An 18,286-nucleotide genomic window follows, 5' to 3' on the forward strand; every position below is an offset into this window, starting at 1 on the left:
TAAACATTGCATCGAGCCCTAGGAAGTTTTTAATGGTGGGCATTCCATCTCTATCATTATTTATTTTTTTTTTTGCTGTCCAAAGAGATTTGGATCTCCCTCATTTTTCGACACATGCTTTTTGATGATTTGGAAAAATATATGAATAGCTTGGATATAACACAAATACACCATATGGGCCCACAAAGCATTGCTAGTTGCCACCTTGCTACTTACGCTATCAGTATGCAATCCGAGTTCCTTGTTAGCTAGTTGCATTCGCATACTTGTCCTTTTTGATACTGTAGCTCGAAGCACACTGATCGAACGATTCAGATCGTTTGATTGCGCCAATTCACCTCCGAAGTGGGTTCGGTCTTGCCATCAAGGTGGGGGCCACCTTGATGTATTCACTGTATATCCAATCTGTCCATCTGTTTTGTAGGCTCATTTTAAATTATGATACCAAAAATGAAGTAGATCAAATTCTCAGGTGGACCACACCATAGGAAACAATGGAGATTGAATGCCCATCATTAAAATCTTTTTATAGGCCACAAAAGTTTTGGATCAAGTTGGTATTTGTGTCTTCCTTTGATCCTAGGTGTGATGACCTTATCAACAGGTTGGATGGCAAATAAACATTGTGGTGTGACTTGGTGTAGCACTGTGGTCCACCTGAGATTTGGATACGCTTCTTTCTGGGATCATGCTTTAAATCGAGCTTGAAAAATGGATGGATAGTGTGGACATGCATCTGTTGAAAATTTGGTTTTGAAAAAAATAGAATATTTGAAATTTTTATTTTCCTGCTAAAAGGATGTTGTCGAAATTTTTAAACGAAAAGTGCGGTATTTCTTTAGTCATAGCATCAAGTAAAAAAGATATTTTGATAGGTTGCGCATGCTTGTGCTTGGGTTCTGGCACGAGCACAGGTGTGGGCGCAGGGTGTGGGCAATATGGTAATGTGACTATACTGGCTTTAGTGACACTAGATGACACACTTTGCACTTTATATGTGCACGTCATGTTGTAGAGTAAACGCTCCCTCATGACCTTAGGCGAACCATTGTAAGACGGTGTATTTGTGGTGTGGGGGTGTGAGGTAAGCTTGATTTTTATAAATTACAGAGAACGGTCAAATTTATGGATTTGAAACGACCAGCCATTATCAGAAGACTAGCAACCTTAAAAGCCATAATGGTTTGAAAATGGATGGGATTTAATGATTTAGTTATATCATTTGATCCAATGATTTAAAATGCCTCAAAATTAAAATCGGTGGTTAAAAAACATTTTACAAACATTCTGAAGTATTAATGACTACTTGTTAATAGTCCACTTCTATTGTGTCTATATAAGACTGGACTATTCCATTTCAAAACAAATTAATTTTAATAGATCTCACCAAAAATTTTCTCATTTTAAGAGTATTATTAGATGACTGCTAATTTAGCTTGTTAGACAGATGATCAGCTGTATTAAAAATAATTTTAAATATACCATTCATATGATATAGATAGAAAGCTTGTCTTATCTTGTAATCAAATTGCCTGTGACCCAACGGGCTAATCACACTTTAAAAATACTTTATTTATACGTGATTAAGCCTTTGCTAAAAATAATAAATTTCTCTCGGTTTTATTTATTTATTTAAATTATTTTTAAAAATGTTTTCCAACATATTTCACAGCAAACATCACTTACATCAAGGTCGCCCGCAGTCACGGCCTGACCGAATCCGCTACCCGCCTCACGTTGCCTGGCCGTTTTACTTTCTACCCCACCATTTTGTGGCCATCAATTGGATGGTTGAGATATCTAATTAGAGATTTTCATGCTAGACTCCATCTTGATGGCCCACTAGCAACTGTGGGTCATTCCCCTTAAACAGTGGTAAACACGCACTCTGGCTGGAGTGGTGTCAGATAGGCTCCAGTGTGTTAGTTACCACAAACATTGGCTGTGGCAACTTGCATGTGATGCATCCGGCATACATGCAAAACAATCCAGACCGTCCAAATCGTCGGCCCACCATTGATGACGAGTAGATGAGCAAAAAACCATCTGATTTCTCCTGTCAAATGGGACTGCTGATATTCTTCTTTACAACCGTTCATTTAATGGACACCATCCTACTGCTAAGATCCTTGGAACATTATCATTTTTGGTCCGTGAGCCGTACAGAGTAGGATCCACCTTATCGACGGTCCGGGTTCGCATGCATGTTACAAAGTGGACCAGGGAATGGTTGGCAGAAATTTGTATTATGTGCGGCAAACGCACAGTGGAAGCTGGAGATTTGTGTAATTTGGTGAAAAATGGAATGGGTATTAGCGCGAGTAGGCTTCCTGCTCTCCCACACGTGCCACAGTGGCACCTCGTATAACACGTGAATAGTCCATTTTCTTTTTTTTTTTCCATTCGTCCACATGCCGCGTCTAATCTGATCATCTGATCATCAGGTGGGCCACACTGAAAAATTCGATGGTTTAAAACGAATAAGATGTAGGGCCAATATGAGTTACACGTGTGGAGCATATGAAAATGAGACAAGTCCGCTTAAACTGCCGGCCACGGAATGTACACCGTTGGATACACTATGAATGGACCCGATCAATCTCACACACCTGCCATGCCGGATGGCTACTCTCGCGAGTAGCCATTAGATGGCTTTTCGTATTGTTGTTTTTACGACAGAAGCACAAGTTAAAATTAAAAAAAATCCAAAAAAACGTATCAAGGCTATGGTGATAGTTTATCACCACTTTTTAAGAGCGTGTTATACAAGATCTATCATGACCGTCCAAAATGTGATCTGCCTCGTGGATGTAGAATGGCTTAAAACTGAGATGACAGAACGCAATTAAAAAAAATAAAATGTCTGGTTGGATTTGTACCATTTACCAATTCACTTTGAACCGTCCATTTATCATTGCCAGTTGGATTGTTAGAGAAAATTTCTGGATATTCTCCATACACAAAAGGACTCACCATTTGGACGGTCTGGATTAGCGTGCATGTTTGACACGTGTACAGAAAAGAAGACACCACAACTTAACCAAGTGGTGACCAACGCACACCCGAAAAGTTTCATTCGTCTGTTTCATAAATGCTAAAGAAATTCGCGCGAGTAGATATTGACAAGATGAATCGCGATCCAGATGTCAACTGTAGAATCATGTGAGATATCCAGTCCATTCCTCATGTGATCCGTACATTAAAACAACCATGAAGCTTAAATCATTCCATTATAAAGATCAAAAGGGCCACACATGTATGATAGATCTCAACGGCCCAAAAACAAAATCAAAGTCAACATTCAAGGTACAGACAAGGCCCACCTGATTAAGGAGTCATCGCACTTCAAGCTGAGCCCCGTCTAAAGACGTTAGAAACCTCACACACGTGTTCCGATCTCTACACGTGTGCCGGTATTCACTTCTTTAAAAAAAAAATCTCTCTTGCGAATCTTTATGCATTTTTTTATATCATTTATATATTTTTAATTTTCGGGGTCAGAGATCCTCTTCTTTTGTACTCTCTCTCTCTGCACCTGTCGTTCTCTGTCCACGGAGAATCTCCACCGTTCGATAGCATCTCTCTTTCTCGTCCCTCTCCTGCTGTCCATTCCAACCCCACCATCTTCTCCCCCTCTAAAAACCCATCAATACCCATCTTCTTGCTAGACCAGACCCTCCCATTTCCAGCCATTAAAACCCCATTTCTCGAAACCCTCAAATCCTCTCTCGTTTCCATCTGGTTTTCGATTCCTCATCTGGGTTTTCGATCTCCTCTATTGGGTATTTCTCTCGCCTTCTCAAATGCCGGCCTCTTGCGTCGCTTCTCCTCTTTGCACCTGGCTCGTCGCCGCCTGCATGTCCGTCGCCTGCGAGAAGGACCTATCGATCCGACAGTCCTCCGCGTTCCCGTACTCGGAAAGGCTGAGCCGGCGGGCTAGGAGGAAGAAGAGGGCCGATCGTTGCCCCAGGGACCTGATGTCGACATTCTGCGGATCGAGTCTCCAGGGGCTGATGAGCTCCTGCCTCGCATTTGAGCCGTGCGAGGAGTATTATAGCTCGAAGGGCTCGTCACTGTTTGGCGAGGTTGGATTCTCGCTGTTTGGATCGAAGGTGGGCACCACTCGCCGGGAAAGGCGGATGAATCGAGTGGGGGCTGCAGGTAATTATTTGAATTTGATCATTTTGTTCTTTAGATTTGGATGTGCGCAGTCAAAATGGTTTTACTGATTGGATTTAGATTTGTTTATGTAATTGGTGATTTTAACTGGTTTTTTTTCTGAGACAACCAGATTTTAGATCGATGGATGTGATGAGAAAAGATCAAGATTTTGATTGTACGGCGTGTTGTATTTGCACGAGTAATGGGATTGCAATTTCATTTTCTTGCATGAAGTTGGTTGGATTTTCTGGTACTGGATTTGTTTTTCAATTAGAGCAGTTTATTCGGGTATGTGGGTAGTGATTGGTTTAATGACTGAATGAAGCTAAATTCATGTAATTAGTTATGTTAATCATTGTTTAGGTGGTCTGCGGATTTTAGATTGATGCATTCAATCTGAAGGGCTTCTGTTTTCGATTGTGTGTTTTGCAGTGTTTTCTTGAATACACTAGTTGCAATTTCATTTTCTTTGGTGTTTTTCTTGTTTTTCTTTTTGGGTTCTTGAGTTTTTAGTTACTTTATGTATTTAATCATTTGATATTTTAGTGGTTTTATGATTTCATTTTTTTTTTTTTTTTCATTTGGGTATGTCATAATGATCTGTTTAGCGATTGAATAAAGCTTAATATAATTATGATTTTAATTATGGTCTTAGAGACACCCAGATTTTACCATGAATGTAAGCAGAAGAGATCATGATTTCCTTTGTACTCTGTTTTGTGTGAGTAGCCAGACTGCAATATCCTTTTCATGTGGGCTATTTTAGTGGGTTTTGTTCAAGTTTTTGTTATTATGGTTTTAGAGAAGACACCAAGATTTTAGATTGAAATATGTAGTAACCAGAGGCTGTGATTTCAACTGGTGTGCTCTGTGGTGTTTTTATAGTTATTCGGATTTGCTTTCTCTTATCTGAATTGGATTGCAACAGTCTATTTTTGGCTTTTTCTAGTCATGGAGTTGTTTGAGTGACCAACCCCCCCCCCCCCAAATGATGAGTAATTGATTTAGTCAGGTCTACATTTGATTTCAAATTGATGTAGGCAGGTCTGTATTTGATTTCAATTGTACCTCCCATTGTGAATTTTAATGTTTTCCCACTACAGAATCTCTCTCCTACAATGAGTAATTGATTTAGTCAGGTCTGTATTTGATTTCAATGGTACCTCACATTGTGAATTTTAATGTTTTCCCACCATGGAATCTCTGTGTGTGTGAGTGTGTGAACTGCCTTCATCAAGGTGTTCCATAACAGTATGGTGGCCGTAACAGCCACCGCCATTACTGTTATGATGTGGGCTGTAACCCTTTTTATTTTTTGAAAAAAACTGTTTCTGGACTGTAACAGGGCTGTTATGGCTCGTTTTTTTCTGTAGATGTGTATATGCCGAGTGGTTGGCTTTGGTTAATTCAATTATTGTTGCTGCAGGAAAAGCAATGAATGTAGCTGTTCAGCCTGCGAAGGAAGTCTCTGCAAAGAAGAGACCGCTGACAAGGAGAAGGAGGGTTGTTGTGACAGGGATGGGTGTGGTGACCCCCGTAGGTCACGAGCTAGATGTGTTCTACAATAACCTTCTTGAGGGAGTCAGTGGTATAAGTGAGATCGAAGCATTTGACTGTGCCCACTTTCCAACGGTACATTTTACAATCCACCTCTACTATAATAGGTTTGCATATGAACTATTGGGTCCCTCGATGCATCAGGACGTATGCCTCGCTGATATTCCAGTCCTTGAAAGTGCTGATGCTTCTGTGATCCAGGCCGTTTATCTAATGTGCCCAACTATGGATGTGACCCTAAGGCATTAGCCTTCAATCAGTGGCCTACAAACTGACAGTTAAGAAAAGATACAACGACACTTTAGAGGAAAAAAAGGCTAAGGTAAGGGTCCATTTGGACACACTTCCTCAAAGGGGGTTTCCAAAAAAGGAGGTTTCAAGCTCTGCTTTTTTGGTTGACTAGGCAAAAACCAATTTTGTCAAGTCAGAGTTTTAGCTTTTCATGCGGGAGATGAAACAGATGTTCGCAAAGTGCATCGAAATGCACAAGGTCAGCTTTTTTTGGATGAGAATGGCGTTTAGACCTCAGGCTCTTTCAGACGGTTCATCCAAACAGGCACTAAAGATTAGATGGCTGCTGTCTTCCAATCTGGAAATGTTTGAAGGCATTCCACATCCACTGTGGGGAGCAGTTTTCAAAGTATCAATATGACACTGTATCACACACTTCGAGCATATGGAAATATTGTTGGAGAGATTGGGAAATATTTCATGCATCACATAAGGTATTGCAGTTTGAGGGAAACATTGGAGAAGCTTTAGGAAAATGGCAAAATTTTCAATAAAACTTTTGATGTGCTCCGATTTCCCTCTTCGATCACGATTTTCCAAAAAAATTGTGTTTTGATGCGAAACAACTCAGGTTAAGTTGTTACTTGTTAAAGCATGGCCTAAATATTGTTTTTCCTTTTTCTGATCTTTGCTGATTTTTGCTGGTTTTAGTTGAAATATTTGTGATATTTGCCAGAATATATTGACAATATATAAGAAAAATATTGCAAATAGCACAGTATATTGGATATATATATATATATATATATATATATATATATATATATATTGGTTGATATATTCTATAAATTGGACACTATTAGGGAGCATCAGATCAATGAACTTGGTCACCAAACCAGGGGCTCACTTGTATGGGACATTTAGTCCTGATGCATTAGGGCCATGTAATTCCTCTTAGACGAAATGGTTTAATCTTATGTTTGATGCTTAGGTTAACAGGGTCATGCTCCATAGATTGCAAGCAATCTTGCAGTTCGTGATACTTGATTTTTCTGCAGAGAATTGCTGGGGAAATCAAATCATTCTCATCGGATGGATTGGTCGCGCCAAAGCTCTCTAAGCGGATGGATAAATTCATGCTTTACATGCTTATTGCTGGCAAGAAAGCATTGGCGGACGGTGGAATTACAGAAGAGGTCATGAATGAGTTAGACAAAACGAAATGTGGAGTTCTGATTGGTTCTGCAATGGGGGGAATGAAGGTATACATTTTTGCAATTTCGTAGATTTAAAGGCGAAATTTCAACACAATGACAGTTTGTTTCCATCAATATTTAAGTGCACGAGGACTTTTACATGCACTTTGATATTCATTTTAAACCTTGTGCATCGTAGGCTGTGGTTTTAAACCTTGACTCAATTGGAACTGCTTTGGGTTGATACCCTAAGTAACCGACTTGGGTGATCACAACTTGACTCAGCGTCGATTCGCTGAGTGTCTTTTAACCATGTCATAGGCACTTTTCCTTTTTAGAATTGAGAAATGCTCCAGTGCTTTTAGAGCACTATTAGTGCTCCTAGTTGCATTGATTTACTTGGGTATTCTAATTGGTTGGTTTGTCCATCAAGTCCATGATGCATTTCACAGGCCACCATGCAAAATCACACTAAATCAACTGATCCAATCCATCCTTGATTTGGCCTTTTTTCTATAGCCATCACATTTCCATTCCATGGATGGGATGGTTATGATTGCCTAACAGAAGTGATTCTCTAGAAACATAAGCAATCCATGATGGGCCCTAACGAACAGATGGATTAAATTGTTGGTTGGACCTATTTTTGTGTAAATGGTCTTGACCAATCTATATTAAAGGCTGTTGGTCAAATGGTCGCGATTTGTCCAATCAGTATTGATATTTGCATGCTAGCCCATGAAATGTGTGCTGGACCTGATGAACGGTCTAGATCAGTGGATTGGACTAAGTGTCCAATGCAAGTAGGAGCACTATAAGTTATAGTGTTCTGAGCACGGTGGAGCATCTCTTTTAATTTTTTTTTGCGCAATCTTTTCTCAGTTAATCTCAATCATTGGGCTGCTGATTATACTTTGAACAGGTTTTCAATGATGCAATAGAAGCGTTAAGGGTCTCATATAGGAAGATGAATCCCTTTTGTGTGCCTTTTGCAACTACTAATATGGGATCGGCAATGCTTGCAATGGATCTGGTACACCAACTTCAACTGTTTATGGAAAGCTACAATTTAGGGTAATATTTTAACCCTGTAATTTAATTTGATGTCTGGAATGCAGGGATGGATGGGGCCAAATTACTCAATTTCAACGGCTTGCGCAACAAGCAACTTTTGCATATTGAATGCGGCAAATCATATTATAAGAGGTGAAGCTGTAAGTACCACACCTTTCTCATCTCTAGGCGGCCCTTTGTTCAAAAGTAAAATTACTTTTACCTTTGAGTTATTATATAGATGGTTTTCTGAAGAAGAGAAATGCTCCAGTGCTGTTAAAGCATTAGTGCTTCTAGTTGCATTAGGTCATTTGGACAGTTCATTCGCTGATCTGAACTGTCTATTAAGTCCATAAGACATTTGGATCCTTGCTCTTGCTCGGGTGGTAGACTCTCGGGAGTTTCAACACCCGGTCAAGGGTTCGAGTATCCATTGGTGGTGAAAGCCCACTACGGCGTGAGTGTGTGGGGGTGTGCGTGTGTGTGTAAAAATAAAATAAAATAAAATAAGTCCATAAGACATTTCATGGGCAACCATGCAAAAATCACACTGATCAGATTATCCGATCCACCCTTAACGTGGCCTTTTTTTTTTGGTAACCATCCTCTTTCCAATCCTTGTTGGGATGGTTAAGATTGCCAAACAAAAACTATTCTTTACAATAATAAGCAATCCATGAAGGGTTCTAACTGATACATGGATCAACTTGTTCATGGGACCTATTTTGTGTGAACGATCCTGACCATCGATAAATGCCGTTGATCATATGGTTAGGATTCTCAGAACAGTGTGAGGTTTGCATGATAGCCCATGAAATGAGCTTTGAACATAATGAGCAATCTACTTCATTGGAGTAGATTGCCTAAGTATCCAGAGGCAACTAGGAGCACTATAACTTACAGTGCCCTGGGAGCCCTGGAACATTTGTCTCCAAGGAAAAGAACATTCTTTTTCTAACCCAACAAGGATGGCGGGCTCACCTTTGGGTAGCCTAAGACATTAATCTTGTGAGCCCAGCCTATCATTTGATGGCCATGACCCAATGTCTATCCTATCAGATGATCCTTGCCATTTGATGAAAAATCGGCAATTACAATAATGATTTGCATTTAGAAGGGGGTGATTTTTGTGGTACCTTCCATCTACCATGGTTCCCACTGTATGAACGATTTTGATCACCAGCAGGTGAGACCCACATGTATAATTTGCTGCGCTGAGAAAATGTTCTATCAGAGGTTGTATATTTCCTCTTTACCTTGCACCATAGATTCTTAGTTGGATTGAATGCTTGCAGGATGTGATGCTGTGCGGGGGCTCCGATGCAGCAATCATACCTATTGGTAATTGTTGTACCTTTATCATTCTAAATAGGCTATGACTTTCTGAAATTCATAGTTTGGATGTGGACATGACATGGTTGTTGGTGTCTTACACAAACACAAGGTGCAAGGTGTTAGACTCGGACCCTGAAAGATCCGATACACATATTTTTACGAACATGTGATGATAACAAAAAATGTATAATTATACAAAATTTACTTTATATATAATGTATAAGATATATAAAAACGTATCTGCTTAAACTAATTACAAGAAGCATTTAAAGGGAAGGGAAATGCTCACATCCAGCCTGTTGGACGATAAGTTACCATCCATCCAGCAGATAACTTTCAACATGTCACATGTGTGCGGTATCCAACCCGTCCAATTGGTCAGCCCCACCATGAGGATCACCTTGTGCAAAAATCAGCCCCATCCACTGATTGAGCAGGCCACACTTGTATTTTGTGCTTTATCAATGGCTTTTACATTTTTTTTATCCTATGGTATGGCCTAGCTGATGAGTGGATGGGGCTGATTTTTGAACAAGGTGATCCTCATGGTGGGGTAACCTATGGGACGGAGTGGATGTCGCCGGCACATGATATATAGTTTGGAAGTTATCCACTGGGTGGATGGCAGTTTATTGTCCAACAGGTCCAACGTGAGCATTTCTCAGATTTAAATACTTCTCAAATGCAAGTAAAAAAAGAAGAAAGGGTCTTTCCAAGTGGATGTGTTGATGTGTGCCCGGCACTTGTGGCAGTTGTTTATAAAATGCAGTGTTCTTGTTTCATATGATAATTTTGGCTAGCCATATTGGTGCAGGCCTAGGCGGTTTTGTAGCATGTAGAGCTCTTTCACAGAGAAATGATGATCCAACGAAAGCTTCACGCCCTTGGGATATTGTATGTATCGATGACCTTGCCTTTGTTTTGTAGTTATAGGACCATAGCAGATGTGCGGGGCCCGATGGCTTGATCCAAACTGCTGGTCTTATGAACCAAGTCCCACTGTGGGTGGGATACAACTAGGGCTGTCAATGGGCAGTGCCTAGGGTTGGTCCTGGCCCGGATTATGAACTGTTTCAGGCCAGGCTGTCAGGCCGACCCTATTCAAAATTCTGATTTTGCAGGCCTGAGCCCGGCCCACTGACACCCCTAGATACAACCCAGAATCTCTGCATCAGAGGATGCTAGTATTTTGATATTTGGCATTTTCTTCCACTGAATGCAACCATTACTGCATTGATTTTCTCGACGGTCTATTTGTATGCCACAAACGAAGGCCCATTATCGTCCTATCTGATAACTGTACCATGGACCCCACAGGTACAGAATTCACTGAACAGTACCCTATAATCCCTATTTGAATATTGAATTTCACCCTACTGAATTGCATTTAATGGTGTGATCTGCCTGTATGCTTGTCTACTTTGACATTGGTGCTGTTGTGTGGTTGACAGAATCGTGATGGATTTGTTATGGGGGAAGGAGCCGGCGTTCTACTCTTAGAAGAACTAGAACATGCCAAGGTTTGTCCATGAGCATCGGTTCAGGATTTACACAATGACAAACGTCCATGATTTTAAGACTGAGACAAGCCCTGCAGCTTGTCCAAGTTGAATCAGACTCAAGACTCACAATTTGATTTGAGATCGAACGAGTCACCATGTCCAAAAACCATGCAAACAATTAATATTCATGTCATATTTTCTCAACTTTTTTTTTTTCTCCTTTTTTAATTGTTACTTTTGTTCCTTCTTGTTTTTTTTTTTTTGGTAATTCCTTTGGATTGTATAGAAAAGAGGAGCAAACATATATGCGGAGTTTCTTGGTGGAAGCTTCACTTGTGATGCTTATCACATGACCGAGCCTCACCCTGATGGTATATTATATTAAATCAGAACTTTCGATCTTCTTTTGATGCCAATGTCCCTGTTTATGCCGAAAACTTTCCTGTTTTTTCAATGGGTTTGTACATGTGGGTAATTGTTTGTTTATCCAAGCCATTGATCCGATGGCCCCCTCATGGATGGACCATGCCCAAAAAATCTCCTCTGTTGAATCTAACATTTCCATTGTTGACACGACACGCAAATACGTGGTTAAGAAGAATGCACTGACAATCAACATTAAATGGAGGACGGACCAGATATACAATGGCTATGATCTTGCGACTTGGGGGATAGGGGGACATGGTCCATTCATGATAGGGGCCAGCAGATCAGTGGCTTGAATAAACCACCCGTGGGCCACACATGTACAAACTCAATGCACAACAGGGAAGTTCCAAACAAGGAATTCAGCCTCTCTTGTTTTTTATAGTCACTGCAATCTTTTCTGTGCAAGTGCGAAGAGGATTGATGTTAAGTGTTTGCAAGATATTGCCGGGCAAATCTCTAGCCCAATAACAAGGCCAGTCTGCTGTCATAGTGTCAGGTGGGCTACATGTGCTGGTTGAATTGTGGATGGCTGACCTATCATAATTGTCCAGTTTAGTCATACATCTGTGGCCTGCCTGGTGAGTGGACCGGGCCGATATTTTTGTCAAGAAATTTTCAGGGAGGGACCTGCCTGATGAATGGTCTGGATCTTGTACATTGGTGACTGAATGTGCCATGAAGACTTAAGATTGAATCCAGCTTGCATTAATTTTCTTGGCGGAGCTCCATGGCAAGGCATAGATAAAAAAATGGTTATGTGCGAACAGTTTTTGAGAGATGATTTCGGATATTTCTCGGAGAGGATTAGATTATCCTTGACTTGAAGATATCCTTAGTAAAATTGGGTTTTTGATACATACAAGTGTGCAGCCACGCTGCAATGATTCAGACTGCTGGTTTGTTGGGCCCTGCTGTGGGCAGACCATGCCCCGAAAATCTCCAAGATTGGAATGTCTAACCAACCGACCAATCTTGGGTCTTTTTCACTTGACTGTCTATTGCGGGCTGCAAGGTGAAAGGTTAGGATTGTCCAATTGTGTGGAGTTCTGGGGCACGGTCCATTGATGATGGGGCCCAACAGACCAATGATCTGGATTACTGAACCATAGGCCTGATTTTGATCTCTTCAAAGATCATATAATCCTTCGTTCACTGTTCCAATAATGTAATTATTTTTCAAATTCTCTTATTTGTAAGTTTCTTCCATAATTTAGAAAATTTTCTTTCTTCTTTTTCTAAATTTGCCATAATTCATCTTTTTATATGCCTTCAAATCATGATGACGGCTCTCATTTCTCCCATTTGTAAATCAGGGACAGGTGTGGTTCTCTGCATAGAGAAGGCCTTGTCTCAATCCGGCGTAGCTAGAGAGGATGTGAACTATGTAAATGCCCATGCTACTTCGACACCATCTGGTGACCTGAAAGAGTATCAAGCTCTTACTCGTTGTTTTGGCCAGAATCCTGAGGTAACGTGGTTGCCTTTGGTCAACTTTGTTGTATCCTACCTGATTGGCCTCAAACCAAAGGTCATGATGGTCATCTAATCAGGCGGGCCCCACACCTATGAAGTCAATGAAATGGTTAAAAAAGAAGAATCCAGTAGTCCACAATGTGGAGATTGGACCCCACCTGATGAGTTGACTGACATAATCTTTTCGACTGGTCATATTCAAGGTGGGCTCCACCTTGTGCACAGTTAGGTTGTGTATAGAGGTTTCTGTAGGTCAGCAAAATCTCTGTTAATGAATGTGAATAAGATTACCTATCTTTGCAGCTGAGGGTGAACTCTACAAAGTCCATGATTGGTCACCTATTAGGAGCAGCTGGAGCTGTGGAAGCTGTTGCGACCGTACAGGTAAATAAAATAAAATAAACCTAATTTATGGATTTATACAGTGCATTTACTTTTACCAGTTTTCTAAAAGGGTAGATGATCCTCATTTTTCTTGCATTTGGAATTTGAAATAATGAAATGCATGGATTTCAAGATCATTCAAAGTTTTAATACATCCTGATGTATTGCAATGTATACATCGGGCCTTTTTCTACTGGAATTGGGTTTTTTTTTTTCCCAATGATTCAAACCATTTTTGTGGTAGGCCTCCCCTTGGATGGTGAATGCCTGAAAATATTACACAAAGGGTTATGGTGACCAGCCATTTTCGAAGCCAAAGAACCAAATTTCAAAAGGTTAGAGATAGTTGAGGTTAAGAGATATGTTCGTTGTGCTACCACACAAGTTGAGAAGATCATTGGAAGATGGATCCAGATTCAAAAGATAAAGCCCCAGCGTGTGTGCGTGTGCGCATGCACATGTAGTTGGGATATGGTGAGTTGTACCCACCTGCCTCACCACATGGTGATCCGGACCGTTGATATAGGTCCCAACATTGATGGTTCACATGGAAAAATCCTCATTGACCAGAGATCCTCGTCTAGTCACTGTCCGTACTGATGTGTGCTCGAAATGATTGTAGATTTCCAACCACACACGTGGACAAAGAGGACCTCTAATCAACTCGGATTTTTGCCATCTGGCTGGGCCCACTAGTTGAAAGGTATTGATTGCCACGTGGTGTAGAAGGGGCAAGCCTGTCTTGTGAAGCTCATGATAGATTATCTGACACAGCATGCTTTGTGTAATATATACTGCAGCATTTAGCACTATCTTTTTGAACTCATGAATCATGATCAATGAGCCGATGGGTGAACTCCAATTGAAGGGTAAGCTGAGTTGCAGGGCAACCGTTCGTTGCTAATGGTGACTGGGGAGATGCTCGGGAGGGGTAGATGGTGTGCTTTTCACATCTCTACATGACCACCCATTGGTGGGGCCCATTTTACAAGGGAACCCCATTTTTCTAAAACACAAAGGTGGAGGGAGGGAACATGTGTTTTTCAGTGGGATGAAGTGGGCCACACACCCACACCCGCACAGTACGACCTTCAATTGGATGAAAGGGTGCACACATGGATGCCCAGCCTTAAATGGGATGAAACGGACCACACGGACACACTCAGTACAGCATTCAATGGGATGAAGTGGGGAACACATGCAATACGATCTTCAATGGGATTAAGTGTACCACACGAGCACAGCACAACCTTCAATGGGATGAAGGGAATCTCATTTTTCTAAAACACGAGGGCAGAGGGAGAGAACAGGTCTTTTACATGGGATGAAGTGGAACATGCCTACCCAGCCTTCAATGGGAACACAGGCACGCACTACAATCTTCAATGAGATGAAGAGAAACTCGTATGCATGCCTGGCCTTACAATAAGATGAAAGCAGACTACACGCTTACCATACGACCTTTAATGGGATGAAGTGGAACGCACCCACCTGGCCTTCAATGGGATTAAGGTGGACCACACATGCACACAATGTGAACTTCTTCAACGGGATGAAGTGGAACATGCACACATGCCTGGCTTTCAATGGGATGAAAGTGGACCACACACAGAATACGACCTTCAATGCGATGAGATGGAACACACATACATGCCCAGCCCTTCAATGGGATGAAAGTGGACCGCACGCACGCAGTAGGACACGTGCAGTACAACCTTCAACAGGATGGAGTGGACCACACAGTGCAACCTTCAATGAGATGAAAATGGAACCTGCACGTGCCCACAGAGTTGGGGTTGCAACTTGGGCAGGTTGGGTCAGGTTGAGGTTCAACATTGAGAGCAGCTGACCCAACCTCAAGAGGACTCAACTCACAACCCAACCTGATCTGACCCAAATCCCAACCTGAGGTTCCCAACCTGAACCCAACCCAAATTTGTCTATACTCAAGCTAACCCGGCCCTACACTTGTGTTGGTATTTCCCAAATTTCAAATTGAGTTGGCATCTCCCAACTCAAGGAGCTGGAAAAACCCAACCCGGACTCAGGTTGGGTCAATCAGGTTCGGGTCATGTTGTAACCCTATACACAGTACAACCTTCAATGAGATGAACGGGCACGCACGCACGTACACCGTATTATCTTCAATGGGATGAAGTGGACCACACACAAACACACAGAAGACGACCTTCAAGGGACAAAAGTGGACCACATGCACTGCCATACAATACTGCCTTCTATGGTAGCGTGTTCAATGCATCAGTAGCATCACATTAGAATTGCCACAGCAAGAACAGTTAGTTGCCGAGAATAGAACATCTAGAATACTGTGTTTGCGTGCACGGGCTCATGCACTTGCACATGTACATGCTATGCATTTGTATTAATGCTTTCGCTGCACCCATCTTATTTTTTCTTTTTTCCTTTTCTTTTGTTTTCCAACCCATTGGTGGGTGTGGATATTGAATTCACTCATTCTGATTCTGAATTTACAAATGTAGGCGATTCGGACAGGTTGGGTTCATCCAAATATCAATCTAGAAAACCCTGAGGAAGGCGTGGTATGTTTTTGTTTTTTTTATTTTTTAAAAACTTTATTTTCTCCTCTCTTCTACATTTAGGTAGTGTTTGGGTGGGCCACCAAATTGCGGTTAGTGAGGCTTCCCATGTTTACCAAACATGGTTGTTGTCTGGTGCCCCGAACCTGCGATAAGCTGGCCTTTCCCACCTCCAATTCGGATTGTGTGAATGGTCTCCTTAATCTATCAGCCTTGGGACCAGCAAATGCCCAAATGTACCTATAATCTTTGTTTTTGGATGACGTTGACGGCTTTTGGATGCAGGACCGGAGCGTGCTGGTGGGCCCCAAAAAGGAGAGGCTGGATATCAAAGTCGCACTATCTAATTCATTTGGTTTCGGTGGCCACAATTCCTCCATCCTGTTTGTACCATACAAGTGAGTATGGTGACAACCTCCGACCATGGTTCAAGCATTGTAATCATTTTGCCTGTATTGATTTGTCGGATGTATGAGAAGCAACGAGCCCAAAGTTTGGGTTGTGGGTGGTGCCCAGTACAGTTTTTTTTCTTTTTCTTTAAAAGCCCATCTTCTCTTCTTGTTTGATAGAGATTTACATGTTAGAGATACGAAGGTAGGGATTAGACTTGTAACTCTGTAAAAGAATGGGAAAAAAGGGTGGGAAATGAAATCATCTAGAAACCCAATAGCTGGTGATTAGATGCCAGCATTTTCCGTCGATTTTGGGCCATTTGTTTCATTTGATCATTAAATTGGACATGATGCGGTTTGAGCTACCCCTTAGATGCTTGGGTTGATCTGAATTTGTTTGGGACATCATTCTGCAGTGGTGGCTTGACTGGGACCTTTCAGGGATCAAGATTGTTCGTCTGGTGGGCCCTCATGGAAGTGAGCCCCCCTACATTCTTTCCCACTGCTTTTTCCACCAATGGGAAGTCACAATGCCAATGGCACTTGCACTGGTAGAGGCCCTTGTATCATACAACCCTGTCTCCAGCTGGGAACGGGCAGGAGCTTTGAGTGGCCACCGTTATGTATGGGTCTTATGCACACCGTCCATCCTTTTTTTGTATCGTTTTAGGGTATAAGCCCAAAAATGAGGAAGACCCAAGGCTCAAGTGGACCACAACACAGGAAACGGCGGTGATAATGATTCTCACTGTTGAAACTTTTATAGGGCCCACCGTGATGTATATTTGTCATCCCAACTATTCATAAAGTTACATAGACCTCGATGAAGAGAAAACACAAATATCAGCTCCATCCAAAACTTTTCTGTCGCCCCTGAGAAGTTATTGACTGTTAAGAGTTTTATCGCCGTTGTGTAGTCCTCTTGAGCCTTGAATCTGCATCATTTTTGGGCTTAGAACCTAAAATGATACGGAAAAAAAAGAAAAAAGAAAAAAAAGAAAAAAGGATGGACGGTGTGTATAAGACCCATACATCACGGTAGGAGGCAATCTGCCCCCCAAATGTCCTTACACTGCATGTTCCTTTACTGGCCCACCTGTACTAGGCTCAAGCATCCGACTGAGATCTCACGCCGAGTCTGGATCAGAGGCTGTTTTCACATTCCGCTGCCTGATGGCAAGCCTGTGGCAGATGTGTCCTTGATCAGCGACGATTGTTTTATACAGCAGCTGATATGTGGCCCACAAGAGAATTGTCGAGTGTTCATGGCTTGTCGTCTCCAATTCTGGAGCGAAACATGAAATATTCAATTCTCTTTACGGTTGCCTCGAAACATGATATTCTTCTTATTACATTAAAAAGAGCTCTCCTTCCTGCTTATAGTGCCGCTGATGGCGTCTGTGGCCTTCTGGACTGAGTCATAGTTATGGTGGGCCTGCCACTGATCATGCTCGCTCGAGGATGCGGCTTGTTCCCCTACAAGTTCATCGCAGAAGAAGATTTGTACAGCTGATGAGCGTGGGGCCCACTAGGTTGTCCGATCCAACCAATCGTGTGGGCCACCAAATGAATTCAGAATTATTATTATTATTATTGTTGTTGTTGTTGTTTTCTTTTTTTTTTTCGTTTTCTACGGATGGGGCAGGCAATGTTTTCGGTGTGCTGCACTAGAGAAAACAAATGTACGACTGTCCAAAACACCACCACATCGACATGGTAGCTTACATGATGGTTGGTTGAATTTTGGAGGGCCGTCCCTTTTGTGGTGAGGCGGCCCAGCAGATGGGTCAGATGTCATGCACAATCAGTCCTTGAATTGTAACTTGGGACTCCTCGAGGAACATACCTTTTTATTTATTTATTTAAAAAATTTTTAATGTATAAAGAAACAAGATTCACCCATCAACACATGTGGGACCTATAATGTGCATGCAAACCGTCCGTTGGGGCATTTTTAGAGCCTTTATCAAAGTAAATTAATGGCTACAATGAAGCAACGATCCAGATTTTCAAGC

At 41.6% G+C, this 18,286-nt stretch overlaps 1 protein-coding gene across 1 annotated transcript; it reads left to right on the top strand.

Moving 5' to 3' along the window:
- The first annotated feature begins 3,503 nt into the window (after positions 1 to 3,503).
- LOC131228034 (3-oxoacyl-[acyl-carrier-protein] synthase II, chloroplastic-like) lies at positions 3,504 to 16,580 on the top strand. The gene is made up of 13 exons (XM_058223866.1): positions 3,504 to 4,161; positions 5,588 to 5,793; positions 7,008 to 7,211; positions 8,068 to 8,178; positions 8,264 to 8,359; positions 9,494 to 9,539; positions 10,348 to 10,427; positions 10,985 to 11,053; positions 11,322 to 11,406; positions 12,778 to 12,932; positions 13,241 to 13,321; positions 15,823 to 15,882; positions 16,165 to 16,580. Exons 1-13 carry the CDS (start codon positions 3,804 to 3,806, stop codon positions 16,279 to 16,281), a joined length of 1,668 nt encoding a protein of 555 aa, XP_058079849.1. The 5' UTR covers positions 3,504 to 3,803; the 3' UTR covers positions 16,282 to 16,580.
- Positions 16,581 to 18,286: the final 1,706 nt, after the last annotated feature.

The sequence above is a fragment of the Magnolia sinica genome, chromosome 15 (genome assembly GCF_029962835.1).
Source record: "Magnolia sinica isolate HGM2019 chromosome 15, MsV1, whole genome shotgun sequence".
In the NCBI taxonomy this organism is placed as follows: domain Eukaryota; kingdom Viridiplantae; phylum Streptophyta; class Magnoliopsida; order Magnoliales; family Magnoliaceae; genus Magnolia; species Magnolia sinica.

Bases quoted from the DNA above. Each gene is read 5' to 3' on its own strand.
- LOC131228034 (XM_058223866.1), top strand. From the start codon at position 3,804: ATGCCGGCCTCTTGCGTCGCTTCTCCTCTTTGCACCTGGCTCGTCGCC. The intron at 10,428-10,984 runs GTATGTATCGAT...TGTGGTTGACAG, and splicing joins CTTCACGCCCTTGGGATATT to AATCGTGATGGATTTGTTAT. The intron at 12,933-13,240 runs GTAACGTGGTTG...CTATCTTTGCAG, and splicing joins GTTTTGGCCAGAATCCTGAG to CTGAGGGTGAACTCTACAAA.